Below are 25079 nucleotides of genomic sequence, written 5' to 3' on the forward strand. Positions count from 1 at the left end.
TTCCATGTACTGGTGAGTAATTTTCTGTTTATTACCATTGCATTAATAATTTAAAAAAAGAAAATCGTTGTGATGGGAAGGGAAGATGCCATTTTTTCAGTATTGTGAGGAAAATTAACTTCAATGCTGAAACATGAAAGAGGAGGAAGGAAAAAAGCTGTCATGGCCAGAACAGAAAGACTAGTCAGTTTATCCAAATCATTGTTCAGTATAAAATGAGTGCAGACAATCATAACCAATACAGTAATGATCCCTATGAGAAGAGCATACAAGGGTAACTCATATCCAAGAATGTATTTCTGTTTTCGACCACATTCCCAGGTTAAGTGATTGAGACGGAAAATATATATATAACAGTACGGTTTGAACTACATAGTGAATGGACGTGATCATATCCATGTCCAATGTACTTCAGTGTTTTTAACAACCCTGTACCATCATGCTCATACCATTGTGGGTGTATTACCAAAGACTTTTAATAAGAGATTAACCAAATGAATAAAGGATACATTAAAGGTACCTAATAATTTGTCAGTATACTTTCGAACATCTCTTAGCTGCTTTATGGTTTTAGTGAACAGGAATTAACTGGATTCCTTAATATTCAGTATCTAGTCTTGAAACTAGGCTTTTGATTACCTCTGAAGTCTGGTCCTTATGCTGACTAACGCCAAAAACAGAGTTGTACCACTGAAAGTCAAGGATGCCATTATGAGGCTGAGAAATATGAAGAAAAAAAACAGTGAGACACTTGGGCCAAACCTAAAGGCCTACCAAAATCAACCGTTTGGGTCTGGTGAGTTATTGGGCCTGCTAGGCTAAGGAAGAACTCTACAGTTTATGACTGAAGAATTCTCACCATAATAAGGAAACACTCGTCTGACTGATCAGAAACATTCTTCAGGGGGCAGATGTGGATGTTTTTGTGTTTACTGCACCATTTTCCTAGTAATGTTTGTGCAGTTGATGTTATTCACCGTAGTGTAAAGCCATCTGAAAAAAAAAATTCCAACACTTTATTTTTTACTTTGTTTTCATTGGGTTCTGCAGTGGATATTGTCTTGTTAAACAGAAAAATAACAATGAGCATTCTGAATGTTTCTCAAAGAGAATTCCAAAAGTACATTCATAAATAAATATTAATCCTGCAAAGTATTTTTTCAACACCTGTAAATAATATTCAACATAGAACATCAACAGCGTTTGAGACATTTCTTTAGCCACAGCAAGCTTCCTGATTTTGCAAACCCAGTCAAACCTCCAGTCAACAAGACTTTTACAGTGTAACTGGTGATCTCATATTGAAGATTTAAAGAATATGAAGAGTTCCTGTTATTCTTCAATACCAGAAAAGACCAGTAATGACAACATTGAAATTTAAAAAATACATTCCACCTTGGTAAACTGTGTAATACATTAACTGAAATGGCAGTAAGTATTTGACAATTGAATATGTGTATTATTCAACACCGTTCTGAGAATTGTGTAAGCCCCACTATTTTCGCATTACTTGTGTTTTAATATACAAAAGGACTTTCCTTTTTTTCCCCATTTCTACATGAATGTTGCATCAGTGTTGGATTAAAGGTAATTGCGATTGTCACAAGTATACCTCTGCTGGTGAAATTTATCCCAAAATCTTTCCAGTTAAACACAATGATAAAAACAAAAATAACAGGGCTTTAATATGCTAAATCTGTAAGGAATTGTAAGGAGGAAAGGAATTCCCACGTACCGTTTTACAAACTGTTAAAAAAAAGCATTGGAGTCAACCACATTTTGACATACAATGGTCTTTGTCAGATATAGCTACACCACATGACCATAAGTATCTGGACACCCCTTGGTCTGGGGCTGTTTAGTCATGATTTGGGCTAAGCTCCTTCGTTCCAGTGAAGACAAATCTTAATGCTACAGCATACAATCATGTTCTAAATGATTCTGTGTTTCCCCAATAGTCTGGGGAACGGCCTTTCCTGTTTCAGCAATGCAATGCCCCCCAGGCACACAGCGAGGTCCACATTGAAGTGATTTTGTCAACAATGGTGTGGAAGAACTTGACTGGCTTGCACAGAGCCCTGACCTCAACCGCATCCAACACTCTTGGAAAGCCACATGCGAGTCAGGCCTAATCGCCCAATCAGTGCCGGATCCCACTAATGCTTTTCTGGCTGAATGGAAGCAAATCCCTGCAGCAATGCTCCAACATCTAGTATAAGAAAATGTGGTGGTTGTTATAGCAGCAAAGGGTGGATCAACTCCATATTAATGCCCATAATTTTTGTGTCAGGTGTCCACATAGTTTTGGCCAGACAAAGGCCATTTAGTTATACCTGACAAAGGCCAATTTATTTTATACATTTTTATTTCATACAATAATTTCTTTGGGAACATATAAAACAGTGTGAGGTCATTCATTGTTACTTTATCAATCCTACACCAGCCCCAATAGCTTTGTACAATGTTTTTTGTTTGTTTTTTGTTGTTTTTTTAAGGAATGTCATGACTTACATTGTAATATATGCAACTGGAATGTACCAATTCGTTACCTCATGCACTACGTCAGTTTCACTTTGGCTCATAAAATCCTTAAATACATCATTTTGTGTCTTACATTATTTTCTTTTGATGTTTAGACCTGATCGCATCACAGTACGTTTGGTTGACTTTAATGGCAGAACACAGCCATTATTAATATCACACCAGCTTCTGACTATTTTATGCTCATCATAAACTATAGAAGATTCTTCAAGTTAAAAATAAAATAGTAGCACATTAGTACCTCTGAATGTTATATTTTGATTAAACGCATTGTGTATCCTTTATATACTTCCCATAAAGAAGCAATAATGAAGAAATGTAATAATAGAGTTTTTCTATAAATTTATATGAACCTTTTTAAGTCTTAAAGTGCAACATAGTACAACTTAAACGCAAAACATACATTCTTCCAGTATCATAGTCCACTGTGCTTAGCACAACATTGGCACAAGCACAAAGCACTTATCAAGAGCTCTTCTAGGACACTAGTTATACATTTGAGACTACTACCTGCCTGAGCAAATACATAAAACCCGTTTCTGCTGTGACGCCACTGAGCAGAGAAGCCATGCATCGCGTAATGTCAAAGGGGGCCTCAATAAGTAGCTGGATGGAATTTGTTTGCCGTAAGGCCATTTATACAAAAAAGAACACATTACCAGCAAGTACGCTCCTCAAGATGCTGTTTATAAAGGCATTGTTGCTTGCCTTTTCTGAAGGTCTGTATGTACAAACGGGTTTCTACGTATTGATTTTGTGGTTATGGGAAAAGGCGAGCTGTCCTTTTACATTCAGACTTGTTTCTTTTTGTTCAAAACCGCTCAATAAAAGTCTAGTCTGTCATCTTATGTTCTTGCAGGCGGCCGTAAAGCTGGAGCTAAGATTAAAATTACCGAAGACTGAGACCCCCCTGCACCATCGCCATTGGCTTTGAACACGTGCCACATCTCTGAAGGCGGAGGAAATATGAGCAACAAAAGACAAAGAGGGAAAGAGGTTCCGCTGTTCATGTTCAGTCCACCAGGAGCTGCTTCCTGTCTGAGAAAGGGGCGGAGATACAGGCCCAGATGCTCCTCACAGGTGAACGCCAACTCGGCAGGTGACATTAGGGCTCTGAGCTCAGTTCCTTAATGGCCTGTTGAATTCGCTTCAGATGCCCCACCTTTGAAATCCCAAGGTCCTGAGAGAGTCAAGCACAAGTGAAAATGACTGTTAACAAATTCCTTGAATTTGAATCAAAATTTTTTAAATGCATTTCACTGGACAGCAGCACATAACTCACGTGCAGTCTGCAGGACTGGATACTTGTTTGCATTGATATATACTGTACAACTAAGCAACTCACCTATTAAACAGAGAACATCTACTGGTTTGGCAGTGCAATCATGGCCTGGATTATTCCAGCAAAACATATGTAGGTTTCCTCATGATTACAAGCAGGGTGATAACAATGGGTTGACACTTACGAAAAGGTGCTGATAGACCTTAGCACAAAATTGTTGGAATGTAAATATTAATGCATGGTGTGTCAATGTTACCTATAGTAATATGAACAGCATCAATTATTTCTGTGAGATTAAGACTGAGCTCAGATACTAAAACAATGCAGACACATTTAATTAAAACAAGGAAGCTTCCTTCAAGGTCTGCAGCAGTGGGATTTTGGGAAGGAAGAGCCCTGGTCCCACTGTGAACACACGGCCCTTCCTGTACCTTCAGGTCCTGCCTCTGAAGCAGTACCAGCTCCGAGCCCTGGATGTCATGGCGGACAAATATCTCTGTGTACTCCCCTAACCCCAGCGCGTCCAGCCACGCCGCTACCTCCTCCTTGGCCCACTTCTCCGCTTGCACGCCGCAAACACACAAAAAACACAAAACAATACAAAAAACACCCACACAAAAACCCCAAAAAGAACCAAACACAGAACCCGTAGGCCAGAAAGAACCAACTACAGAACCCACAGGACAGAAAGAACCAATCACAGAACCCAAAGGACAGAAAGAACCAATCACAGAACCTACAGTACAGAAAGAACCAAAGAGAACAGAGAAGATGGAGCAGTAAAAAGAGGGAGGAGAGAAAAAAGGGACAAGAGACAATAATGGGGCAGATGCACAGTAGGGAGGAGAATGTTGAAAAGCAGAAGTAGGACATACGAGGTACAGAGGTACATACAAGGGCAAAGCACTCCCTCTGTCTTTTAGAGTAAAGGAGGTAAAGGAGGAAGGGTTTGATGGAGAGGCAGTTTGGGAAAAGGAAGCACAGAAGCACATAGAGCACAGAAAAGCAACCCCTCACTTTCCTACAGCTCACCTGGTCCTTAGTTCATCCAGTTGTATAGCATAGAAGAGAAACAGCAGCATAACTCTGAGCAGTACTCTTTCAGGAGAAGGGCCTTTTGAGGTCAACCAGTAACAGGAAGCTATATATGATTCTAAAGTTAAACTGTAACAGGAAGCTATGTGATGCGGATCTAATGAGGCTGTTTCTTATGCTTCTGTTGTAAAGCAAAAGCACTTTAAATTTTTTGTTATATTTTGATTTGTGTTGATTTATGCAATTCTAGAATGCCTATTTCTAATGTTGTGTAAATGCTCTAAAGACCATTTTTGGGCCATAATGGACAATTTACATTATACAAGTAAAGTGTTTTAATGAGTTTGAGAAAATACAAAAATAGCTTGTTTACAGGCAAACAAAAGTAAATGGAAACAAACCATATTGTGCACTTGAGCTGCACTAGAGAAATCAACCATTCAGTACACCGGCTGTACTGTGTGGAGCCTGCTCAAATCACTCCATACCACTTTTCCAGAGAAAAGGTGATTCAGAAACACCTGTCCTGGTGCATGCTATCTATGCGCATAAAGTGGTGGATTTTAATGATTCGCAGTAAATTCACTAGTACATTCAGAAGGAAACGGCTTATGTGGAAGAGAAGGAATCTTGTGATTGCTGCTCTGTCTGTATTGTAACTCTGGCACCGCTCACTGTTAGATAAACAGAGGAATGGTTCCCTTACCCGACAGAGAGGACAAGGAACTGTTGGATTTCTGCTTGTGCAGCTTCTCTCGCTCCTTCTTGCTTTTCTGCATGATCTTCATCTTTATGCTGCTCTTACGGTTGCCCTTGGAAAGCTCCTGGAAGGTAAAGGCCCCACACAGATTGATAGCACTATTTGAAGTGGGTCTACATAATTCCGGCATCGGCTCTAAAAAATTACATCACTGAGCATACATAAATGCTCTGACCTAATTATAATGCCTGACATGAGGTTATGAAGCACTTAATGGTGTGCAACCTGACACCAATGACATAACGCCTTATGTCATTTTGCACAAAGACCATTTGGGTGCCCTGAGTATTGTGACAAGTGTTTATGACGCATTACAAAGCTATTATGAATGCTACATAAGACCAACCAGCTAAGTAAAGTGCTACCCGCCCACATGATAGGCACTACCCCACCCCGTCACATGCCCACAAACCTCCTCTTCGGAGCAGTGTATGATGGGGCAGATCCAGTGGATTTCTCCCAGCCTCTGCAGCTCGGCGCTCAGGCTATTCAGAGCAGAGAGCAGCGCCTCCTCCTGGGGGGGCTCCAGCTGCTGTTAAAGAAGAGAAATCATCAAACACCGCGGCCCTGACGCAACTAAACTGCTGCCAAACCACTGCCAGCACGCGGCCATTTTCAGCTGTTTTCGCCAAAAGTCCGCAACCTCACCTTTTCAGACCACCGCATTAATGTTCATCATTTATAAAAAACCCTTCCCTCCCTTTATTGTTTGGCATGCACCTCGATGGTGGAACAGACAGAATTGTAATTTTGCCTGTCTAGCCCTTGTGTTTTCTTACCATGTAGAAAGCAGTATAAGGTCTTAGTGGCTTGCAGGAAAAATGTATTTAAAATCTCAACTGAATAAAATATCTCATATCAATTCATATCATAGTATTTGTTTTCTTTCTGTGTATAGCTATTTAAAACCTTTTAAAGGAGTACCATGGTGATTTTCACACTTTCTCTATTTTATGTGCTATTTGCACAAGAGGCATTGAAGAAACACAATGAGCAAAGTATTAAATATGTCCGTTCTGTATTTTTGGAGAAATATGCGTTTTAAATTCATCGTCCCATTTTCAACCGGTTGAGAAAGTTGTCATTTTTCTACGTCACGAATACAGTAACCACTCCTATTTCCACGCCCCGTAAAGAAATCTGACAGGACACACTGTCCTGCTGTTCAGACAATGCAAATATTTGACTAACGTTAGGTTCACTTAAATTAGAGTTCCTTTTGATTATTTCTGGTTATATTCATTTAGCTAGCTAGCTAACGTTAGCTAGCTAGGAGGTTTGCTTTCATAAGGCAATGTTATCGATAACGTTAGCTTGCTAGTTCGCTTTTATGAGGACGTTATAGTTCTGCTTTTATCTTAACTTGGCTAGCTAGATAGCAAAAATTGTAACTGGATACAAGTCAACGTCCTTACCTTAGCTATCTATCGATACTTGATATACTACTAAGCTAGCTAGCTTGTGAAAATTCAGTCTCCCAAAGAGAGCGCGTATCATGGGGGTAGCTATGGTAACAGGGAACGGTCTGTCAATCATAGCTAACTGACAGTTCTCATTACCACGCCCAGACGGTTCGGGTGAATTTTTATAGTGGGAAATTTAGGCTTAGAAAAATACGTTTTAAAGTACATTGAAATGACTGAAGAATAAAAAAATTATGCACATTTGTTTTGTTGTTGCCTGAAGACAACTGGGAAGTGTCACGTTCAACCACCATGGTACTCCTTTAATAATTGATATAAGCTGTGCTATACAACCATGCATCTAAAATGAGGTCACATTAAATTAATAATGGTGACCATAAGGAATAGCCACATTTCTTGTATGGACTTTTTCATTGCCACAGTAGTATTAGCTAATTAGGTACAGCAGTGTTGATTTATGATCAGCTATTTTCACAGTAAACAACACATACTTCCTTTGCACCTGGAAATGGCCTTGTTAGCATGCCTGTCCATAGATAACACTTGTTATAGGGAAAATAAATTATTAAATGCCAGCTAATTCAATTTATTATATGTATTCCAAAATTAATTATATGTATTCCAAAATAAGCAACACATAAAGACAAGAGAAGGTGCTCTTACCAGAAGCTTCCCATCTAAAAGTATTCTGGTCTCCTGCTGTAGAACCTTGGTGCTATTGACAATGTCCACAACAGCAGTCCGACTCAGATACTAGAAGGACACATACAGGAAATTTCTGATGATTAAAATAAAGAGAAAGTCTTAAATCAATATCTTTTTTTTATTTCCTGTTCTTTTCACACGCAATTTTAAATCCATCCAATCACAGCAATATAGTCTGGTGATTCTGCAAAGCGCAGACTAGGATACATATCTTCCAAAAGCATGTGCAGCCAGCCTGTGCTCCATGGTCCACCAGCTGAGCCACACAGTCATTGTGCTGGATTGTGCTGTGCTTCCTGTGTATGTGGTTCAGGCAGTCTGTTGTAGGCACTTGAATGAGCAGAGTTGCCCAAAGCAGTTGCTAATGGGCCTTTACAAGAGGCAATATATTCATTCAAATATAAAAAGCAAAATGGCTATGTTGTGTCAGATATGCCTTCTCTGCAAAGATGAGTCAAAATAACTATTTAATTTCCCAATTCTTTATCATACATCCCACTTCTATTTTGTTGTTTACAAACTCTGTGTTCTGCATTGATTCATTTTAATTTACATAAATTAACTAAGTAGCAAAAACACAAGCTGTTCATTCATTGGGATGTTATGGAATGCTTAAAGCTACAAAAAAATCAAACAATATGCAGATTTCTAACTCCGGCTCTCAACACACTTCTGTACAGCAGTGACTATAAGGAAAAGGTCACGGCTGATGAGGGCTGTGTGGGAAGCTTTCTAGAATGGAATAAAGAGAACCAGGCTTGTTTACACAGAGAAGTGAATGTTTCAGAAGATTTACAAATTCTAACCAATAAACCAATCAGAGATAGGTATTCTTTTGTTCACAGATATAAGAATGATGTGTGCCCTTTGCACTAAGCAAAGCTCACACAATCACTAAGTTTAAGTTCTAATCACTAAGGCTCCCTTGTCTACATGGCTACACAGAGGCAATAAGAAACGAATTAAGAAATTTATTAAGCTTTGAAATCTGCAAATGTTCTCATTAACCATAAAATCATAAACCTATAACAATAGAATAAGAACAGCCATGAGAGCTTAAAATGTATTTAAGCTGCCTGTTCAGATAAATAAAGCCTCTCATTTCTGGACCACAACAGAAATCAGGGGCTACATCAATCACATGCTTTACCACTAAGCTTAGTTTTCCCCCACTTTTTAATCACTATTTTTATGACCTTACACACAAGTTATAACACTATACTGTAGACAGATAGCAAACATCACTTACACACTGTCACTCTCGTGCTGGTTTTGGGTTCTGGGAGGAAACGGTTCCCATTGTGTGACTGGATGCTTGTCCTTAACTCAAGACTGCAGCAGTGCTCAGTTCTGGTTAAATCTGTGCATGTGGGCGAGTGTAAATGTGCTTAATCTGTCCTATCTGTGTGAGTGAGCGTTAGCAGCATGGCTCCTCACCTCAGGACTGGTAGGTTTGCTGGAGAAGGCCTCGCTCAGGATCAGTGCGCTGGCGTTGACCGCATGGGCCAGCTCCTGCTCCATTACCATGTGGGTCTTTGCTGCTTCCCTGATTCTGCACAAAACAGTAAGCCCGTTAGCCTTCTAAGATATGCCCTCCCACAGCACCCTAACGAGACGAACGTCAGTGCGCTAATGGCAACAGATGGCACGCCTCGCATTCTATCCGTTTCGGAATCACAGCAGATGAGGTAATTAGGCCCCGGCCGCGCTAAAAAGGCTGGCATTCGCGCACCTGGCGATCAGTGCGTCGGCCGCCTGCCCCAGCTGCTTCACCTGGACGCCCTCCTCCTCCGTCAGGTACTCCATGGACTGCTGGGAGTTGAGGCGCGGACGGGAGGAGCGGTAGCTGTCGCACTTCCTCTTGTCTTCCCACGACTTCAGCGTGCTCTCGAAGGCCTGCGGACGCGACAGGGAGGTAAAGCGACGCGAATGCGCGGGAGGACAATCTTGTGATGTGGGAAGCTGTTGTCTGTTGGATGCTGCAGGCAGGCAGAGATGTAATGAAAGGCTCCTGTGTTTTGCCTGCTCTGCGGCGTTCACTCTGACATCCCCACGTAGTCCCTGTATGATGGTTAGGGAACAGGGCTTTATAACCCAGAGGTTGTGGGTTTGATTCCAAGCTGGGGCGCTGCAGCTGTACCCTTGAACTAGGCCCTTCACCTCAATTGCTTCAGTTCACCTGTATTTTATGTTAAAATGAAAGTTGCTCTGGATAAGAGCCTTTATTAAATGTAAAGGTAAAAAAAGTGAATGTGAGCTCTCCACTGGCCAGGCACTGACCCGGTCTCTGGTGAGCATCTGGGCCCGGTTCTTGTGGACGATCTTGACGATTCCGGGTGGCTGGATCCAGGCCTCGCCGTCCACCTGCACGGGTACGCCCTCCTCCCCCAGGATGGTGATTTTCACCTGCCGGCACTGCCGGAGCAAACATGAGGAAGCCGGTAAGAAGGGCTGTCTGCATGCACATTTGTGTGCGTGTGTGTGAGTGTGTGTGTGTGGTGTGTATGCATGAGAAGCCGATAAGAAGGGCTGTCTGCATGTGTGCATGCACATTCGTGTGGGTGCGTGTGTGTGTGAGTGTGTGTGTGTGTGTGTGTGGTGTATATGCATGTGTATGTGTGTGTGTGTGTGTGTGTGTGTGTGTGTGTGGTGTGTATGCATGCATTTGTGTGCGTGTGAGTGTGTGTGTGTGTGCGTGTGTGTGTGAGTGTGTGTGCTTTTGCCATGTATGCATGCATTTGTGTGTGTGTGAGTGTGTGTGTGTGTGTGTGTGTGGTGTGTATGCATGCGTATGTGTGTGTGAGTGCGTGTGTGCAGCTGCTGTGATACAGGACTGAAGCTGACCTGGGCGATTCGGTGGTGCTGCAGATTGATGACGCGGGACATCGCCATCTGCATGCTGCCGAAGACCGCCACCACCTCCAGCTTTTTGTCATCGAAGGAGGGAGCCCCGAAATTCTGGAGAAATAAAAGAGGTGAAGTAAAATCAAGGCCGAGACCACCAAACTCACTGAGAGGCTGGCTGTGAAAATGCACGCAGACTAACGTTGTCCTCCTTGGTCCCGCCCCAGAAGTTGATGCCCCCTGCATAGCTGGGGATGTTGAGAACGGCCAAACCCTGCAGGCTTGGCAGACACATAGGCACGCTGTCACACTGGAGACACACAAGAAAACACGCATCGTGTGTGTTACATACACTCTGTACATATTTATTATGTGATACCATACAATGCTTTACAGCCTATAGGGTCTTCAACAGTGTTTTTATTGACCAGCAGGGGTCACTAGAGAACGGCGAAACACGAGTCCCTACCATTTGAACCATCCTAAACGATACGCTACGCTAACTATGCACCGCCATGCGGGACTACCAGCCACAGATGGCACACACCACTGCATCAGATTGAAGCATAGTTACATTGTTGACCCTGATCCAAACTAAGATGACATGAGAACGAGTCTTCTGGAGTCTTAACTTAAGCAATACCTCCAGGTGCACCCGCTGCTCCAGGTTCTTATACGTCTTCTGCACCAGCTCTTTGGTCCCCAGCACCCCGTACCACATCATGTTCTTGGTGCGACTGCTGTTTTGGGTAGTGACACAGACACAGTGCGCTATTGTATGTGGCTCACTGGGAAACAATGCCAGCTAACAATCATTTGTTCCTGGCCTTTTTCTGAGCGTCCCATTAACATTACTTTTACGTCACATGGAACACAGCAAGAATACATACATCATTTTATTGGAAAAATTATCAATGTTCAGAGAATCTGGTATTTTATTACAATGATTCTGAACATTCTAAAAATATCAATGACATGTATTGTCTAACGCTTTATTCATGCAACTCCGACAAAACTTGTCGAAAAATAAATAAGACTCTTCAGTGAAAGTTAACATTTAACAAGTTTTTGTTCAATGTATCGGCCACTTTAATCCGTACAGTACAGCTGGATTAGTTCTATAGGATACCTGCACTTCTTGGGGTGCACATCTCTCTTGTTGTTGAACTCCAGGGAGATCTTTGCATCCAGTCCAATCCCAAAGTAATTGTTCATAACACACTTTTCAGTGCACAGTCTGCAACAAAAATCCATAGAACCAGTCTTATTATGTGGTGCCAAAGTAAATATGAATTGCAGTCAATCTCAATCTCAGGTAATGTTTCAGGGTAAACGTTCATGAAAAAAATCTGTCTTCTGTTACTGGTGCCCAAGTTTATTGTGCTGCCTGTTTTAAAAGATCGTATTAGCTGTATTCACATGCGCGGTAAAATATGATAGTCTCACAGCATTCCTAGAACATTTTCCAACACATTATTATATTTATAAACACATTATTTTCAGGAGCAACTTAGAGGTGGTGTCCCCTCTGGCAACTGAGGCTATGCGTACAGAATAGAACAGTACTGGAAAGCTTCTTACACAGAGTCATCGGAGAGCAGCACAGAGCCGAAGCTTTCTGATTTCTGCAGGACAATGGTGGAGGTGGAGGAGCTTGTGGTTCCATGTCCTGCATGCCAATGCAAAAGAGAACAGGACTTAATGTTATACATATAAGGATATGCTCAGCAATGTGGTTAATTTAACTATTGAACATTTCATAATTTCCCACTGATGGTAAATTGGAGAACTGTGAAGTGCCTGGTAATTTGCCTTTCTGTACTGGTGTGCTGCTGAAAGACGCACACCACTCACCTGTGTCTGCCTCCTTCAGGTCCTCATTGTTCTCCATCTTCATTGAGGAGGTGGAGGCCATGTGGTACACTTGAGTGTGCCTGTTCTGTTCATCCACCACTGATGAATGAGGAAAAAGTAGGAAACGGAAGAATGCACATGTTTTTCATTGAAGGGTGGTGGAAAAAAAGAGGGATGAGAAAGAAGCAGGGGGAAAAAATGGGAATTGGTTAAATTATGTCTTGAAGGGAAAGTCTCCAAAAACTGTGAAACTGGGCCTGCGTGAGCATTTGCTGGTCCTACCTTTCTCGGCCTGCTCTATGATCTGCCGCACGGCCTTCTTCAGGCTGTTGGCCCTCAGCATCAGCTGCTCTTTGGACTTAAAGGCCCGCGGGATGCTGAGAGGCTCGGGCTGGCCCCCCTCGCGCGGTGGCTGGGTGCCCGCGGGCACCAGCTGGGCATCGGACTCCTCGCCCAGAGCCTTCACCAGAGAGTCCAGCTTCTCATTCAGCGTAGCGCACTGTCGGACAGACAACACTCTCACAACTCTCTGCCTTATGGGCGCACACTCATCTCACAAGCTGTATGCCTCTGGCAGCCAATGAGCTCAGAACAGAGGCTGCTGTCTAATCAGGAAACTAATCTTTTCTCTCAGCGTGGTGTCATTTGTTTTGCTTTGCTAACAATGCAGCAATTTAATTGTTGAAGAAAAATCATCGCAGCAAGCAGCTAATTTCCTTTCTCTTAATTGATTTCTGTGATGAAGCTTTAATTTCTTGTCAAGAAGAAGTGCTGCACAAATGCAGAACACTCTAGTAATTTTACCATTTGGATTTACTGGAATTTACTCTTTGCTTCCCTTATTCACAACCAAAGCATGTTGATATAAAGTCAGTTCCAAATCAATTGTATATATATATATAGAATGTAAATTCTGACGTTAAGCGCAGGGACATGAGGCGGGCTATGAGCTTATCAAAGTTGTGTGTATGTTGTATGTAACATAAATACACTGAATTGACGGTTATTGTTAAATTGGTACTGCTTCAGTGTAGAGGCATCTCCTTGTCACACCTCCCCTCTCCACCACCAATGTGCCACAACTCGCAGGTCCAGGTCATTCCCGCTGCACAAGCTCACCTTCTTAGACATGATTGCAGCCTCCTCCCTGTTCTCCGTTGATCTCTCGTATGTCCTCCCCACCTCTGACACAAAGTCATTCACTGTCCCACACAAATACCTGTAAGTGTAGAGACCATAGTGTTGCACGGACTTCCACACAAACTATCACACCACACAGTTCTGTGTTTTATCACAGGCTTTTTAATTATGAAAAGGGAGCTTGTAAGGCTAACACACAGCTGCAAAGCCTACAGGCCTGGTTCTAAACCCAACATCAGTATTTACTATGTTGTAAAACAGCTGCAGTTTCCTGTTAAAGAAATCACTTGTGAGAACACAAGCACAGCATGGAGATTTTGTGTAGTCATTTTTCACTCACTTAGCTGAGGAGATGACATCACTATGCTTGTCTGAGTCCAGAATCTTGGTCAGGTGGGAGGCCACAGAATCAGCATACAGGGCCATCTGTATCTGTACAGAGCAAAGGCATGAGAGAGCAGCCAATCAAGAGGGGATCTCTACACAGAGCTGAAACATTCCCACCCACAAGAATCTACCGAACATTCACTCCCACCTTGACTGTCTCCATCTGCAGTCAGTCTGAGCAACAGAAGTGCATGACACTCACAAACCTGTTTTTTTCAGTGCAACTAATAGTTGTGGTTGTCTGGGATTACTGTGTTCTGGGTTTGAGGGTGCTCTACCTGGAGACTGCCATCCCCTGTGTCATCCACCTTCACCACTGGAGGGGAGTGTTTTGTGGGAACTTCGTATGTCATCACGCTCCACCTGAGGACACACACATACACACACACACAGACCTGAGTGAGTCTCACAGCACATTAAAAACCATGCAATAGCTATTAAAGCCTGCCAATCAGAGAGCAAGTGTGGGTACTTCTGAGCCATGGCTACGCTATGGGTGGAAGAGCTCTTTCATATTGTGAAGGCCATGAATCTTAAAGGGAACCGATTCTACTTGAGAATGTCAATCAGATCAATAAAAAAGAGAAGACGAAATTGGTCTGCACTCTGAGACAAACCAGTGTTGATCCATTAACCTGACATAACATGAGTCTAAGAGCAGCAAGGAAAGCTGCAAGCAGAAAGGAGCTGAGGAGCATACCAATGCAAAAAAGAGCCTTTGCAAAATAACTGTGTACACAGCGTCACCTACTTACCAAACACACAATCACAAAACGGCTGAAATCACAGGCACGGTTAAAACTTGCCTGCACAACAGTCACCCACAGATCCCAAGGTGATTATATTATCTGTTATAATCTATTACATCTTGAGACATTACTGCTCCTCCACCTGCTGTTTCTCTAAGACACATCTCCTCCAGAGCTCACCTCTAGACCCTTGTAAGCCATTGGCGGCTGTAAGCTTAAAATTATGGAGGCAGAAAATTTCCCCTTAAACTAATTATTGGTCTTGGCCTGTTTTCAACCATTTTCCTTGATTAACAAGTTTGCCAACAATCTGAATAATCCATTGGAAAATAAACACATAGGTGCTTTCTTCACATCATGTTAGGGAGATTCAATAAAAATTTCAATTTTGAAAAATCAGCTATATTCACAAAGAACTCAAAAAAAAAAAAAAATACACCACTCTGTTAACTACCATGTTAGCTTTTGGCACAACCTGCAATAAAGGCTATCTAACAAAACCTGCGCATCAAGATCTTTTAAATTAACAAAATCTGCATATTGTAAATATTTGCCATGAATATTCTTCAAGTGTTAGTGCAGAAAACAAACAGTACACATATCCATCATTTTGAATAATGTTGAATGCAAATAGTGTTCTATTGTTAATCAAGAAAAATAACTGAAAACAATTCAAGACCAAAAATCAATTTAAGGGGAAGTTCTCTGCCTCCTGAATTTTAGCTCAGCAGCTGTCGCTGTAAGCCATATACAGATATATTCCAGAGGCACACGAATGCAGGTCAGGGGTCAGACACCTGCCATACTTGGACAACAGGCCCTTTGGTAAAACTTGTAATCTTTTTAAACTCTTTGATTATTTATTCAAACAGCCTAACAGGAAATGCTTCCTACTCGACCTCACCGTTCTCCCTGGCAAAACTTACCTGTCCAGCATCTTAGTAGTGGCTCTCTCCAGTTTCTCCAGGATCTGCAGTATCTGGGCATCATCGTCACAGAGCCCTCCCCAGCCCAGTACCCGCGCCAGGTCATTCCCAGTGCCCAGAGGAAGAACACCCAACTGGCACTGCCATGGACACACAACACAGTGAGTGGCAAAATAAGGCAACATTGCACTCTCTCTCGCTCTCTCTTTCAGACACACACACACACATGTACACACATGCACGCACGCATATACACACAGATTATCACAGAGATCCAAAGCTATTTTGAAATACTTCTATTTTATACCTGCCTTCATTGGATATGATAGCTATCTGTACAGCCTGTGGTTCTGATATGTCCTTATGTGAGTAGTGAATTCTGATGCGTGTCAGTATCAGCACTCCTACAGATATCTGATTGTATAATACTGACTACTGCTGCTTCACCTGCTTGTGCAGCCCAAGTTTGTCCAGCTCTGACAGCACCCAGCCGACACTGCCATCCCCACCACACACCAGAATCCGGAACATCGCAAACTTCTGGAAGAGACGCAGCCTATGGAAAATAGGTGAGAGGTTGTTTGCAATTAACATTGTTTAATAGAGGGTAAGCAGCACATAACGACATCCCTTGAAGATATGAGACCAATTTGTTTTATTCTAGAGGTTTTGCATTACATTAAGCTGAAATTGTTAGTATGGCTTCAAATTTGACAAATTGATCACTGCCAACGGAAAAACCAAAAGTCGCGCCGGAAAATTACTTCTGTGATACGTGATGTCATAGGGGGAACACAAACAGCTCTGCTATTATAGCTTCAGGTTTAACAAGATGACAGAAATGGACAGCATTTGGTTGAAAAGATGACAGAAATAGACAGCATTGAAATATTTGTCAAATGACATTATCAGTGACTCGGATGACTCAGAATCTGATGAGTCCGTAGAAGACATAGTCACTGATCCTGATACAGCAATACAGGTTTCAAAAAGGCACCACCACTTATGGCCATGAAAGCTGCCCCGTCCTCCCCCTCCTACCCCTGCTGCGGACCGCCATTCATCAGGTCGAACACCTGGGCCGGATTCAGCAGCTGCTTGAACTTGCGCAGGAACTTGACCCCTTGGTTATCCCCACTCTTGGAATTGACCAGAACCAGCAGTGGGCTGGAGCAGGGCGGGTTAGCAGCTTTCCAGAACCCTGAGGAAACGACCAATGGGGAGCAGACAGAGGAACTTCAGTGACGACGAAGATGATGATGATGATTTTAAAACAGCATAGTTTACACAGAAAATGAATGGTAGTGAAAGTGTGCCACACCTTGCTTAACAGGTTAATAATAAAAGCCTTAACTGCAGTTGGTAATGCCCTCCTTACTGACAATAAACCACTAGAGTACCAACTATGGTAAACTGACTTTACATAAGTGGAGGCGGTTACCATCAGAGTCAATGCTGTTGAGTGCAGGGGGAGCGATTATGGAGACCTTGAACTGGCCTAAGGGACAGCGCTTCCCCATGTGTTCCTTACAGCTGTTGTGTACCTGCAGAGAAACACACACACACAAAGGCAAACATAAACACACACAAATACACACATGCATATATAGACACATGCACAAATGCATGGGAGCACACAATCAGACAGACAAATGCACACAGGTTAGAGGTATTTTGTCTGGTGTAATGCGTCAAGGTTTGAGTCTTCATGGAAAAATAAGTGGCTTGTACATATATGGAAGCACAACAGACCCAGAAATAGTTTTCTTGACAGAACACAGACTAGCATAGCCAGGCAGAATGCAGCAGTGCTTTCCTGCCCTTAACATCAGGTGTTGATACCCAGAGAGAAGAGAGACCCAGAGAGACAAGACTGACGGCAGTAACCCACACACCAAACATCATTTTAAAAATTACTTTTTAGGTCCTGGAACGTTGTGAAAATATGATCTTGTGTGCTAGTCAGGTTGCACACACATTTGCAAAAATAACAGTTTAAGTGTTATGAAACAGGAAAGTTGTGGTTTGGAGGTTAATAAAATTGATAAAATAAGATAAAAAATAAAGGAAGAACACTAGAAAAAAATAGGGATTCTACACCCCCTTGGTGCTTGGGCCCCGATATAGCATTGTGGAAATAGAATCATGGTAAATACTATTATTGGAAAGGCAAATCATGGTAAATACGCTGCTTGAGAATACAGTCCTGGCATAAAAGCTTCAAAAATTGAAACATAATCAGGGTAAATATTCTCTCTTGGAATACAATAATGGCAAATATCCTCTGTGGAAATAGAAGCTTGGTAAACACCACTTTTGATAAACATCCTATTTCATAACAGGATCCTGGCATTACAGCTTCAAAAACTTGGAAGCATTTTGAAATGCTTTTCTGATGGAGGGAAGTTTTCTGAGGGTTCCTGTCAAATGTACTGCAATGTTGCACAAAGTTGGAGTAAGCTATTGTGTTAGCAGGAAAGACCCTAGAGTGGGAGGCTGTGATTTCAGCCTTCTGGCTAGGTTCATTCAGACTCAGGCCTTGGTTTTATATTCAGGTCCTCCAAGATCACAGATTGTAATGATGATGACAGTGTGGAGGCGCAGACAGGGACAGGGAGGCTGTGTAGAGGTCAGACTCACGATGACCCTGCACCAGAGACAACGCCAGTCCTGGAGCCGCCTCACGCTGCCGCAGTTGCGGTCGCACACCCTGCACTTGGCGCTCACGGGAAGGTTTCCCTCCATCCACTGGTGCGGCATGGAAACCTAAGGAACAGACACGGCACAAGCGTGTCAGCAACACACCAGCAGTACAGACCTGGACCTGAGGCTAGTGCTAACCGCGCTGCAGAATATCCATGAGCAGGTATGTTCATAGCACTTCATAACCATCCATAATCGTTATGTTACACTGCCACCTTATGAATTCACCACAAGCCCATTACATTTATCTGACAGATCCTGTGTGAGAGAGGAGCATACTCTCAGCGAGCCTGAGCAGTAACCTATCAGAGCCTTCGGGGCCTGTGCCGAATTCCAGCGCGGAGACGGGAGGATCCCCATTCGCCGTATCCCAGCCCTCCGTCAGACTCATAAATCAAAGGAGCGCTGAAAACATGCGGGTTCGTGTGAAAGTATATGTGCTGACTGCATGCATGTGTAATCCCTTACAGAAATCTAATATACCACATTATAATCTAAATAGGATATTTTTTTGAAAATGATAAAGGATAAATATATTTCACAGTGTGCAATGTGTTTTTAAAAATATGATACAATATCTGAAATGAGCAGCAATTTTCACATTTACCCATAAACTGTGAAGCGTTGCAATATCTTGATAATGTATTCTATTTCAGTTTACTTTTGGTATATTCCATTTCTTTAAGCACTTCCTCGGTGGAATGGGCTGACTGAAAACCTGCCACGCTTCGGTGTGTGACACTTGAAAAAACTATTAGTCAGAAATACTATGGAACTGAAATAGGCATGGGAGACTATGAGGGCAATAGTCCTCTAGTGATGATGTGTTTCCTGTGCTAGCATTGTTCTGCAGCTGAAACTGCTGAAACAGGAGTTTTTCAAACAAATATATTATAAAAACATACATTGCAATATCTGAAGGTGACAGCAACGTATGCAGTTTTGCATACGTAGTGAAGTTTTCATTTTAATTAAACGTTTAATTCGATATATTTCGGTATATTCCATTTCCGTAAAGCAGCACAAGAATTACTCACCCCCTCCTCATCCTCGATTATGTCGTTCCCGATTGATGCCAGCGTGGTCCACTTGCAGTTGTTGGTAGACCGCACAGCACAGCGCTTGTGGGCCTTGAACTTGCAGACTAGGAATGCACAGACAGAGGGCTCTATTTTCCAGAATCAAGGGTGCACGGGCGCAGGTGCAACATACGGGCGCACTGCCAATCAAATGATCTCTTTTCATTCCCTTTAATAGCGGGGCGTACTGTCAATTTCCATGGTCTACTACTGCCATCCGCACATCAATTTAGTATTGCTATCGCTAACGATATATAGTCACTCTAACACTGCATTTATTTCACAAGGTAACATCTATAATCGGAAACTATACTTGTACCAAGTGCTCAATCAGTTCAGATTGGCCAATATCTAATAATATTGCCAGAAACTGCAATCCATAATTTTTCTCCTTTGTGATTATAATCTTGTAGACCCCAGACGGTGAATGGGGTGAATAAGGGTAAATGTTAGCGCTGTACCTTCACAAGACAGGCCGTGAGAGGTGACCCCCGGCAGAGCCTCTCGGCACACGTTGCAGAAGGTGGGGCGGGCGTGAGAGCAGGCGTACCAGTTGTGCATCCCGGAGAAGTGCTCCATGTTGAACTGAGGTATGGGGAAAGAAGAGCTGTCCATCACTGGGAGGGGAGGAGCATTAACTACTCTATCCAGTCAAAGCAGAAACAAACTCACAATCCAAATAGCAGAATGCATGTGTGCCAAAGGGCATCATTCACATCATATAATATTCTTGTCAAGCTACTACCTCCAATCTGTGAACCAGACATTTATTCTAAACTTTATTTTGTGTGTATGTGTGAGAACATACATGTATGTGTGTGTGTTCTCCTAGAATGTTTCTTTTCAGGTTAATTATTTTTTTTACCTTACACCTTCATGTTCACTATTAAAATACTATTTACATGAATTTTGGGTTATTTTTGTGCAGATTAAGCTTCATAATGTTTGGGACAAAGACATATTTTCGTTTTTAATTTGGCTCTGTACTCCACAACTAAACTATAATAAACTATAATGCAATAATAGAATGATTAATTCTAAAAACAATCCCAGCAGTGGGACGAGGGCAAAAGAGACTACGCACCTCGTAACTCTCCCACTTCTGCACAGACTTCAGAGCGCTGATCCAGTCTTCCATCTCCTTCCTGCTCTCAGCACACAACATCAACTTCCTGAAAGGGGTGATGACCTGAGAGAGAAAGACAGAAAGGGAGAGAGGTAGATACTTGCAGTACACAAACAGCAGGTGTTACACTGGCTACTGATAATAGCTGAGATTCTTTCACATCTGTGCACTGAGTGTGACTGCTATTACCGTGAAGCTGTTGTTGATGTTCTTGGTGCTGGTTTCCGCCATGCTGGCATCTGAGAGGTCTACCTCGTCAAATATTAGAGACTGCAAAACCACACACATTATGATCAAATAGAATTCAGCATGCACAACTTACAGATACAATTATAGGTACAAATCAGTATTTGAAGACCATTTTAACCTTAAGAGTTTTATGAGAATTATAAGCAATATAACCCATTGAAACTTGGGATAAAGTGACAGAAAGTGCCCCTGTCTGTAACCTTGGAGTCTTTGGCGTAGTACAAAGTCCGTCCTCGAAGCTTGAAGTACCTCCTCTTCCATCTTTGGAAGGAGCTGGTCTGTTTGAGCAGGAGTCCCTCCTTCACACTTCTCTGAGAGAGAGAAAGGGAGAGAGACAACACAATCACTTTGGAGTTATTTTTAAAACTAGTAATACCATCTCGCGGTTGTATGCTTCCACCAACCAGTAGGCAGTTTGGATATAAAATGTCATCACTTCATCATTTTATCCTATTGGACATCTTGAAACTTTGTCATAATTAGCATATGGATTCTTGAGTTATGGCCAAAAATGTGTGTGTGAGGTCACAGTGACCTTGACCTTTGACCACCAAAATATAATCAGTTCATCCTTGAGTCCAAGTGGACGCTTGTGCCAAATTTGAAGAAATTCCCTCAAGGTGTTCCTGAGATATTGCGTTCACGATAGAATGGGACGGACGTGAGGTCACAGTGACCTTGACCTTTGACCACGAAAATCTGATCAGTTCATCCTTGAGTCCAAGTGGATGTTTGTACCAAATGTGAAGAAATTCCCTCAAGGCAAAAACGTGTTTTGTATTCCCTCAAGGCAAAAACGTGTTTTGTGAAGTCCCAGTGACCTTGACCTTTGACCACCAAAATCTAATCAGTTCATCCTTGAGTCCAAGTGGACGTTTGTGCCAAATCATTTTCTACTTTGTGGACACCCCTTCTAATTAGTGGGTTTGGCTACTTCAGCTGTACCCATTGCTAACAGGTTCATAAAATCAAGCATATAGCCACGCAATCTCCATAGACAAACACTGTCAGTAGAATGGGTCATACTGAAGAGGTCAGAGACTTTCAACTTGGCACTGTCTAAAAAAAAAAACACAAAAATGTTGGTTAATCGTTCAGCATTATTAAGCACTAAATCAAAGATGCTATGTTCCTAATATACTCATCTGAGGTAAACCAATCAATACAACCAGTAGCAACTAGTGGTGTGTGGTGCAACAATACAGACACCCACAGTTTCTGTTCGTGGCAAGAAAGAAATGGAGTATTTATAAATCAGTGTCAATGTCAGGCAGGTGATGGTTTTCGGAATCCCAGACAAGTTATATAAATATTTGTTGCTTTTCCCATCAACCATGTGTTTGATAATGTGTCTGAGTGCCAACTTCCACAGAAAATTCCCAGACCATTATAAATGAGATAGAGACCAATTCAAACTTATAAACAAAAGTACAATTTTTTTTTTTAATGACCTTCGAACAGAAAACAGCTTCAAATTTCATTAGGGAGCATGTGATATGGCCTCCTGCTATTAATAGTATGCCCGTTGGCCTATATGGCCTTATATGGACATAGTTCTATGAACTGGCAGTGATCAAAGATGAACAGACACTCAGCTGTGAACTTAATCTTATTAGAGAACTGGTCCATGGGGCATACAGAGACAGTGTAGCATAATGGTTAGGAAACTTGGCTGGTAAGTTCAATTACCAGGTGGACTCTGCTGCTGTGCGGTGTCCTTGTGCAGGATAATTCACATCAGTTGGTCCAGTAGTGTGTGTAAATAATTGATATATACACTAAAAGTCTGCTAAAAAAGTACAATAAAAAGTCTGGAACAACATCGTATAGACAGATGAGACAAGAATGTACCTGTACCAAAGTGTTGAAAAGAAGAAAGTATGACTGCTGACTGCAGGAAGAATTCTGCGGTTTCTGAAGTACACAGGAACATCTTATCTGCTCAGATACAACCAAACGCCTCAAACCTCATTGTACAGCACTTTGCCTTGCAGAATAACAATGACCCCAAACATACTGCTAAGGCAAGCAGTGCAAAAAAGTGGAATGTTCTTGACTGGCCAAGTCAATCATATCTCCTGAATTCAATTTAACATGTGTTTTGCTTGCTGAAGACAAGACTGAATACAAAATGCCCCAGAAACAAACTGGAAATGAAGATTCAGAACAGGCCAGGCAGAGCATCACCACGGAAGACACTTGTGTCTGGTGATGTCTCTGGATTGCAGGCAGTCATCAAATGCAAAGGATTTGCAACCAAGTACTGAATATGAAGATTTTTTCAGATTACGTTAGCAATTAGGTTTGCTCCCCTAAAATGGAGGGACTATGTATAAAAGGGCTGTAATTCCTACAGAGATCTCCTGAAATACCTTAAAATACCTGCAAATTAAGCAGACATTCTGCACTTTAACCTCATATTCATGTTTCATTTCAAATCCAATGTGCTGGAGTACAGAGTTAAAACAACAAAAATTGTGTCACTGACCCAATAGTTATGCATTTAGCTGTAAAGTTGACAGAATTAAAAGATCTCAACTGCTTACTTTCATTGAAGGCTATATTGTAGTTAAGTTCCGGCCCACACAGCCTTTAGTGGGTTTCAGTGCTCAGCCAGGATCACATTCTACAAGCCTGTCTTCCTTCATCTTATCCATCAATCAATCAACTTCCATGACATGTCACCATGCGCACAAATCAACCAGCAAAGATCTTTGAGCAGAGCTCATTGTCACCTCTGTACAGCACTGTTAAGATGTAGTTCCAGTCAGTTCTCCATTTACTGTTCCAAATAGGAACACATGCAGTATAAGAGTGACAATCAGGTTGAGCGTTTCAGACTGATCTGACAGTTAAATCAATCAGCCAATAGGCAGGCCACAGGCAGCAATTACAAGATGGCCAATGAGCACGGACATGTTATGCCTGTTATCCCAATCACCACCGAGGTCTGAGACTTCAGTCTGGATATCTTACATATAACTAAACACGTAACAATGCAGTCTAGATAAAGAGCTAAAAACATTCAGGAAAATAAATGCATCTCTAGTCAGCCTGTTGGACATTGTAACAAAACAATAAACCATCCAACAGATTTACAGACAGGCATATAGATGGTTAAATTTAGGGAAAATAACTGCTTAAAGCAGTCGATTAATATGCAGTGTTCAGACTGGCAGGCCAAATCAGATTGTTTTGCATATCCAATCGGAATCTGATTACTTTTATTAAGTCTAATCTGACCAGCAAATACCATACGAATACTGATTTTTTCAAATCAGATTTAAACCACATACGAATGTGGATTGAAATGCAATTCACATTTCTGAAGCTGTGTCTTGGTGTGATTGCTCTAGTTGGACTTAAAGTTTTTTTGTCACTCACTACGTGACACACATTTGACATCACATAGAAAGTGATGGGACGGAGTGTAGCACAGTGGGTAAGGAACTGGGCTTGTAACTGAAAGGTCGCAGGTTCGATTCCCGGGTAGGACACTTCCTTTGTACCCTTGAGCAAGGTACTTAACCGAAATTGCTTCAGTATATATCCAGCTGTATAAATGGATACAGTGTAAAATGCTATGTAAAAGTTGTGTAAGTCGCTCTGGATAAGAGCGTATGCTAAATGCCTGTAATGTAATATAATGTAATGTAAAAAGTAACAAACAAAATGAATGAGAGGCAAGAGAACTCCAAAGAGTTGGAAAACACCAGTTCCTGGACAAAAATAAAATTAAATATCTTGTCATAGCTGTCACTGTGGTGGTGGGCTGCCATTGTACCACAGAGTTCAATCCGATCTGATTACATGCAAATAACAGTGCGGACAGTTATAATGACTAGATTTGAAAAAAGAAAAAAAAAGGATTCGCCTTCTGTGTGAAAACAGCCATAGACATACAGTAATACATACAGGATCAATAGACAGATAGTTGTCTTCCACTCCGATACTACTCTGATACCCTGGCATCACAATGTTCCACTTCCACCATGACTGTATATAATGTGGCCGTGCCATATTGTAGCCCCCAACACTTTGACACTTGTTTCGCAGAGGCTGTTACACTCCTTAAAGACATAAAAAGATATATTAAACACCTAACTACATCGCAATAAGACATTAGGGCGTCCTACCCGGACGCGGAAGTGTCCTACCCGGGAATCGAACCTGCAACCTTTCGGTTACATATATATATATATAAATACTCCTTAGTAAATATAGTTCACCAAAAAAACCTTCTCTGTTGACAGGGGTTCAGAGCTTTATTGATGC

General features: G+C 41.9%; 1 protein-coding gene across 9 annotated transcripts in view; it reads right to left on the minus strand.

Moving 5' to 3' along the window:
* Positions 1–25079, minus strand: part of LOC135262970 (diacylglycerol kinase delta-like) — a 54613-nt gene continuing 29534 nt past the window's right edge. For 4 of the 9 annotated variants that reach the window (XM_064350451.1, XM_064350449.1, XM_064350450.1 and 1 more), the window contains 28 exons: positions 21005–21115; positions 20745–20825; positions 20514–20618; positions 19891–20014; positions 19388–19494; positions 18288–18413; positions 17089–17191; positions 16689–16848; positions 16095–16203; positions 15648–15787; positions 14251–14335; positions 13926–14017; positions 13565–13664; positions 12728–12944; positions 12446–12544; positions 12173–12260; positions 11721–11828; positions 11235–11331; positions 10794–10901; positions 10592–10705; positions 10028–10162; positions 9480–9643; positions 9185–9299; positions 7706–7795; positions 6031–6150; positions 5565–5682; positions 4255–4385; positions 1–3721 (listed from right to left, as the gene is read on the minus strand). In XM_064350451.1, coding sequence (XP_064206521.1) covers positions 3647–3721; positions 4255–4385; positions 5565–5682; positions 6031–6150; positions 7706–7795; positions 9185–9299; positions 9480–9643; positions 10028–10162; positions 10592–10705; positions 10794–10901; positions 11235–11331; positions 11721–11828; positions 12173–12260; positions 12446–12544; positions 12728–12944; positions 13565–13664; positions 13926–14017; positions 14251–14335; positions 15648–15787; positions 16095–16203; positions 16689–16848; positions 17089–17191; positions 18288–18413; positions 19388–19494; positions 19891–20014; positions 20514–20618; positions 20745–20825; positions 21005–21115 — 3222 coding nt within the window. In that variant the 3' untranslated portion in view covers positions 1–3646. Of the gene's footprint in view, positions 3722–4254; positions 4386–4855; positions 5683–6030; positions 6151–7705; positions 7796–9184; positions 9300–9479; positions 9644–10027; positions 10163–10591; positions 10706–10793; positions 10902–11234; positions 11332–11720; positions 11829–12172; positions 12261–12445; positions 12545–12727; positions 12945–13564; positions 13665–13925; positions 14018–14250; positions 14336–15647; positions 15788–16094; positions 16204–16688; positions 16849–17088; positions 17192–18287; positions 18414–19387; positions 19495–19890; positions 20015–20513; positions 20619–20744; positions 20826–21004; positions 21116–25079 lie in introns of all 9 variants that reach the window. The other 5 variants (XM_064350452.1, XM_064350454.1, XR_010332363.1 and 2 more) reach the window with 5 other exon arrangements.

This window comes from Anguilla rostrata, chromosome 9 (assembly GCF_018555375.3).
Source record: "Anguilla rostrata isolate EN2019 chromosome 9, ASM1855537v3, whole genome shotgun sequence".
Lineage (NCBI taxonomy): Eukaryota > Metazoa > Chordata > Actinopteri > Anguilliformes > Anguillidae > Anguilla > Anguilla rostrata.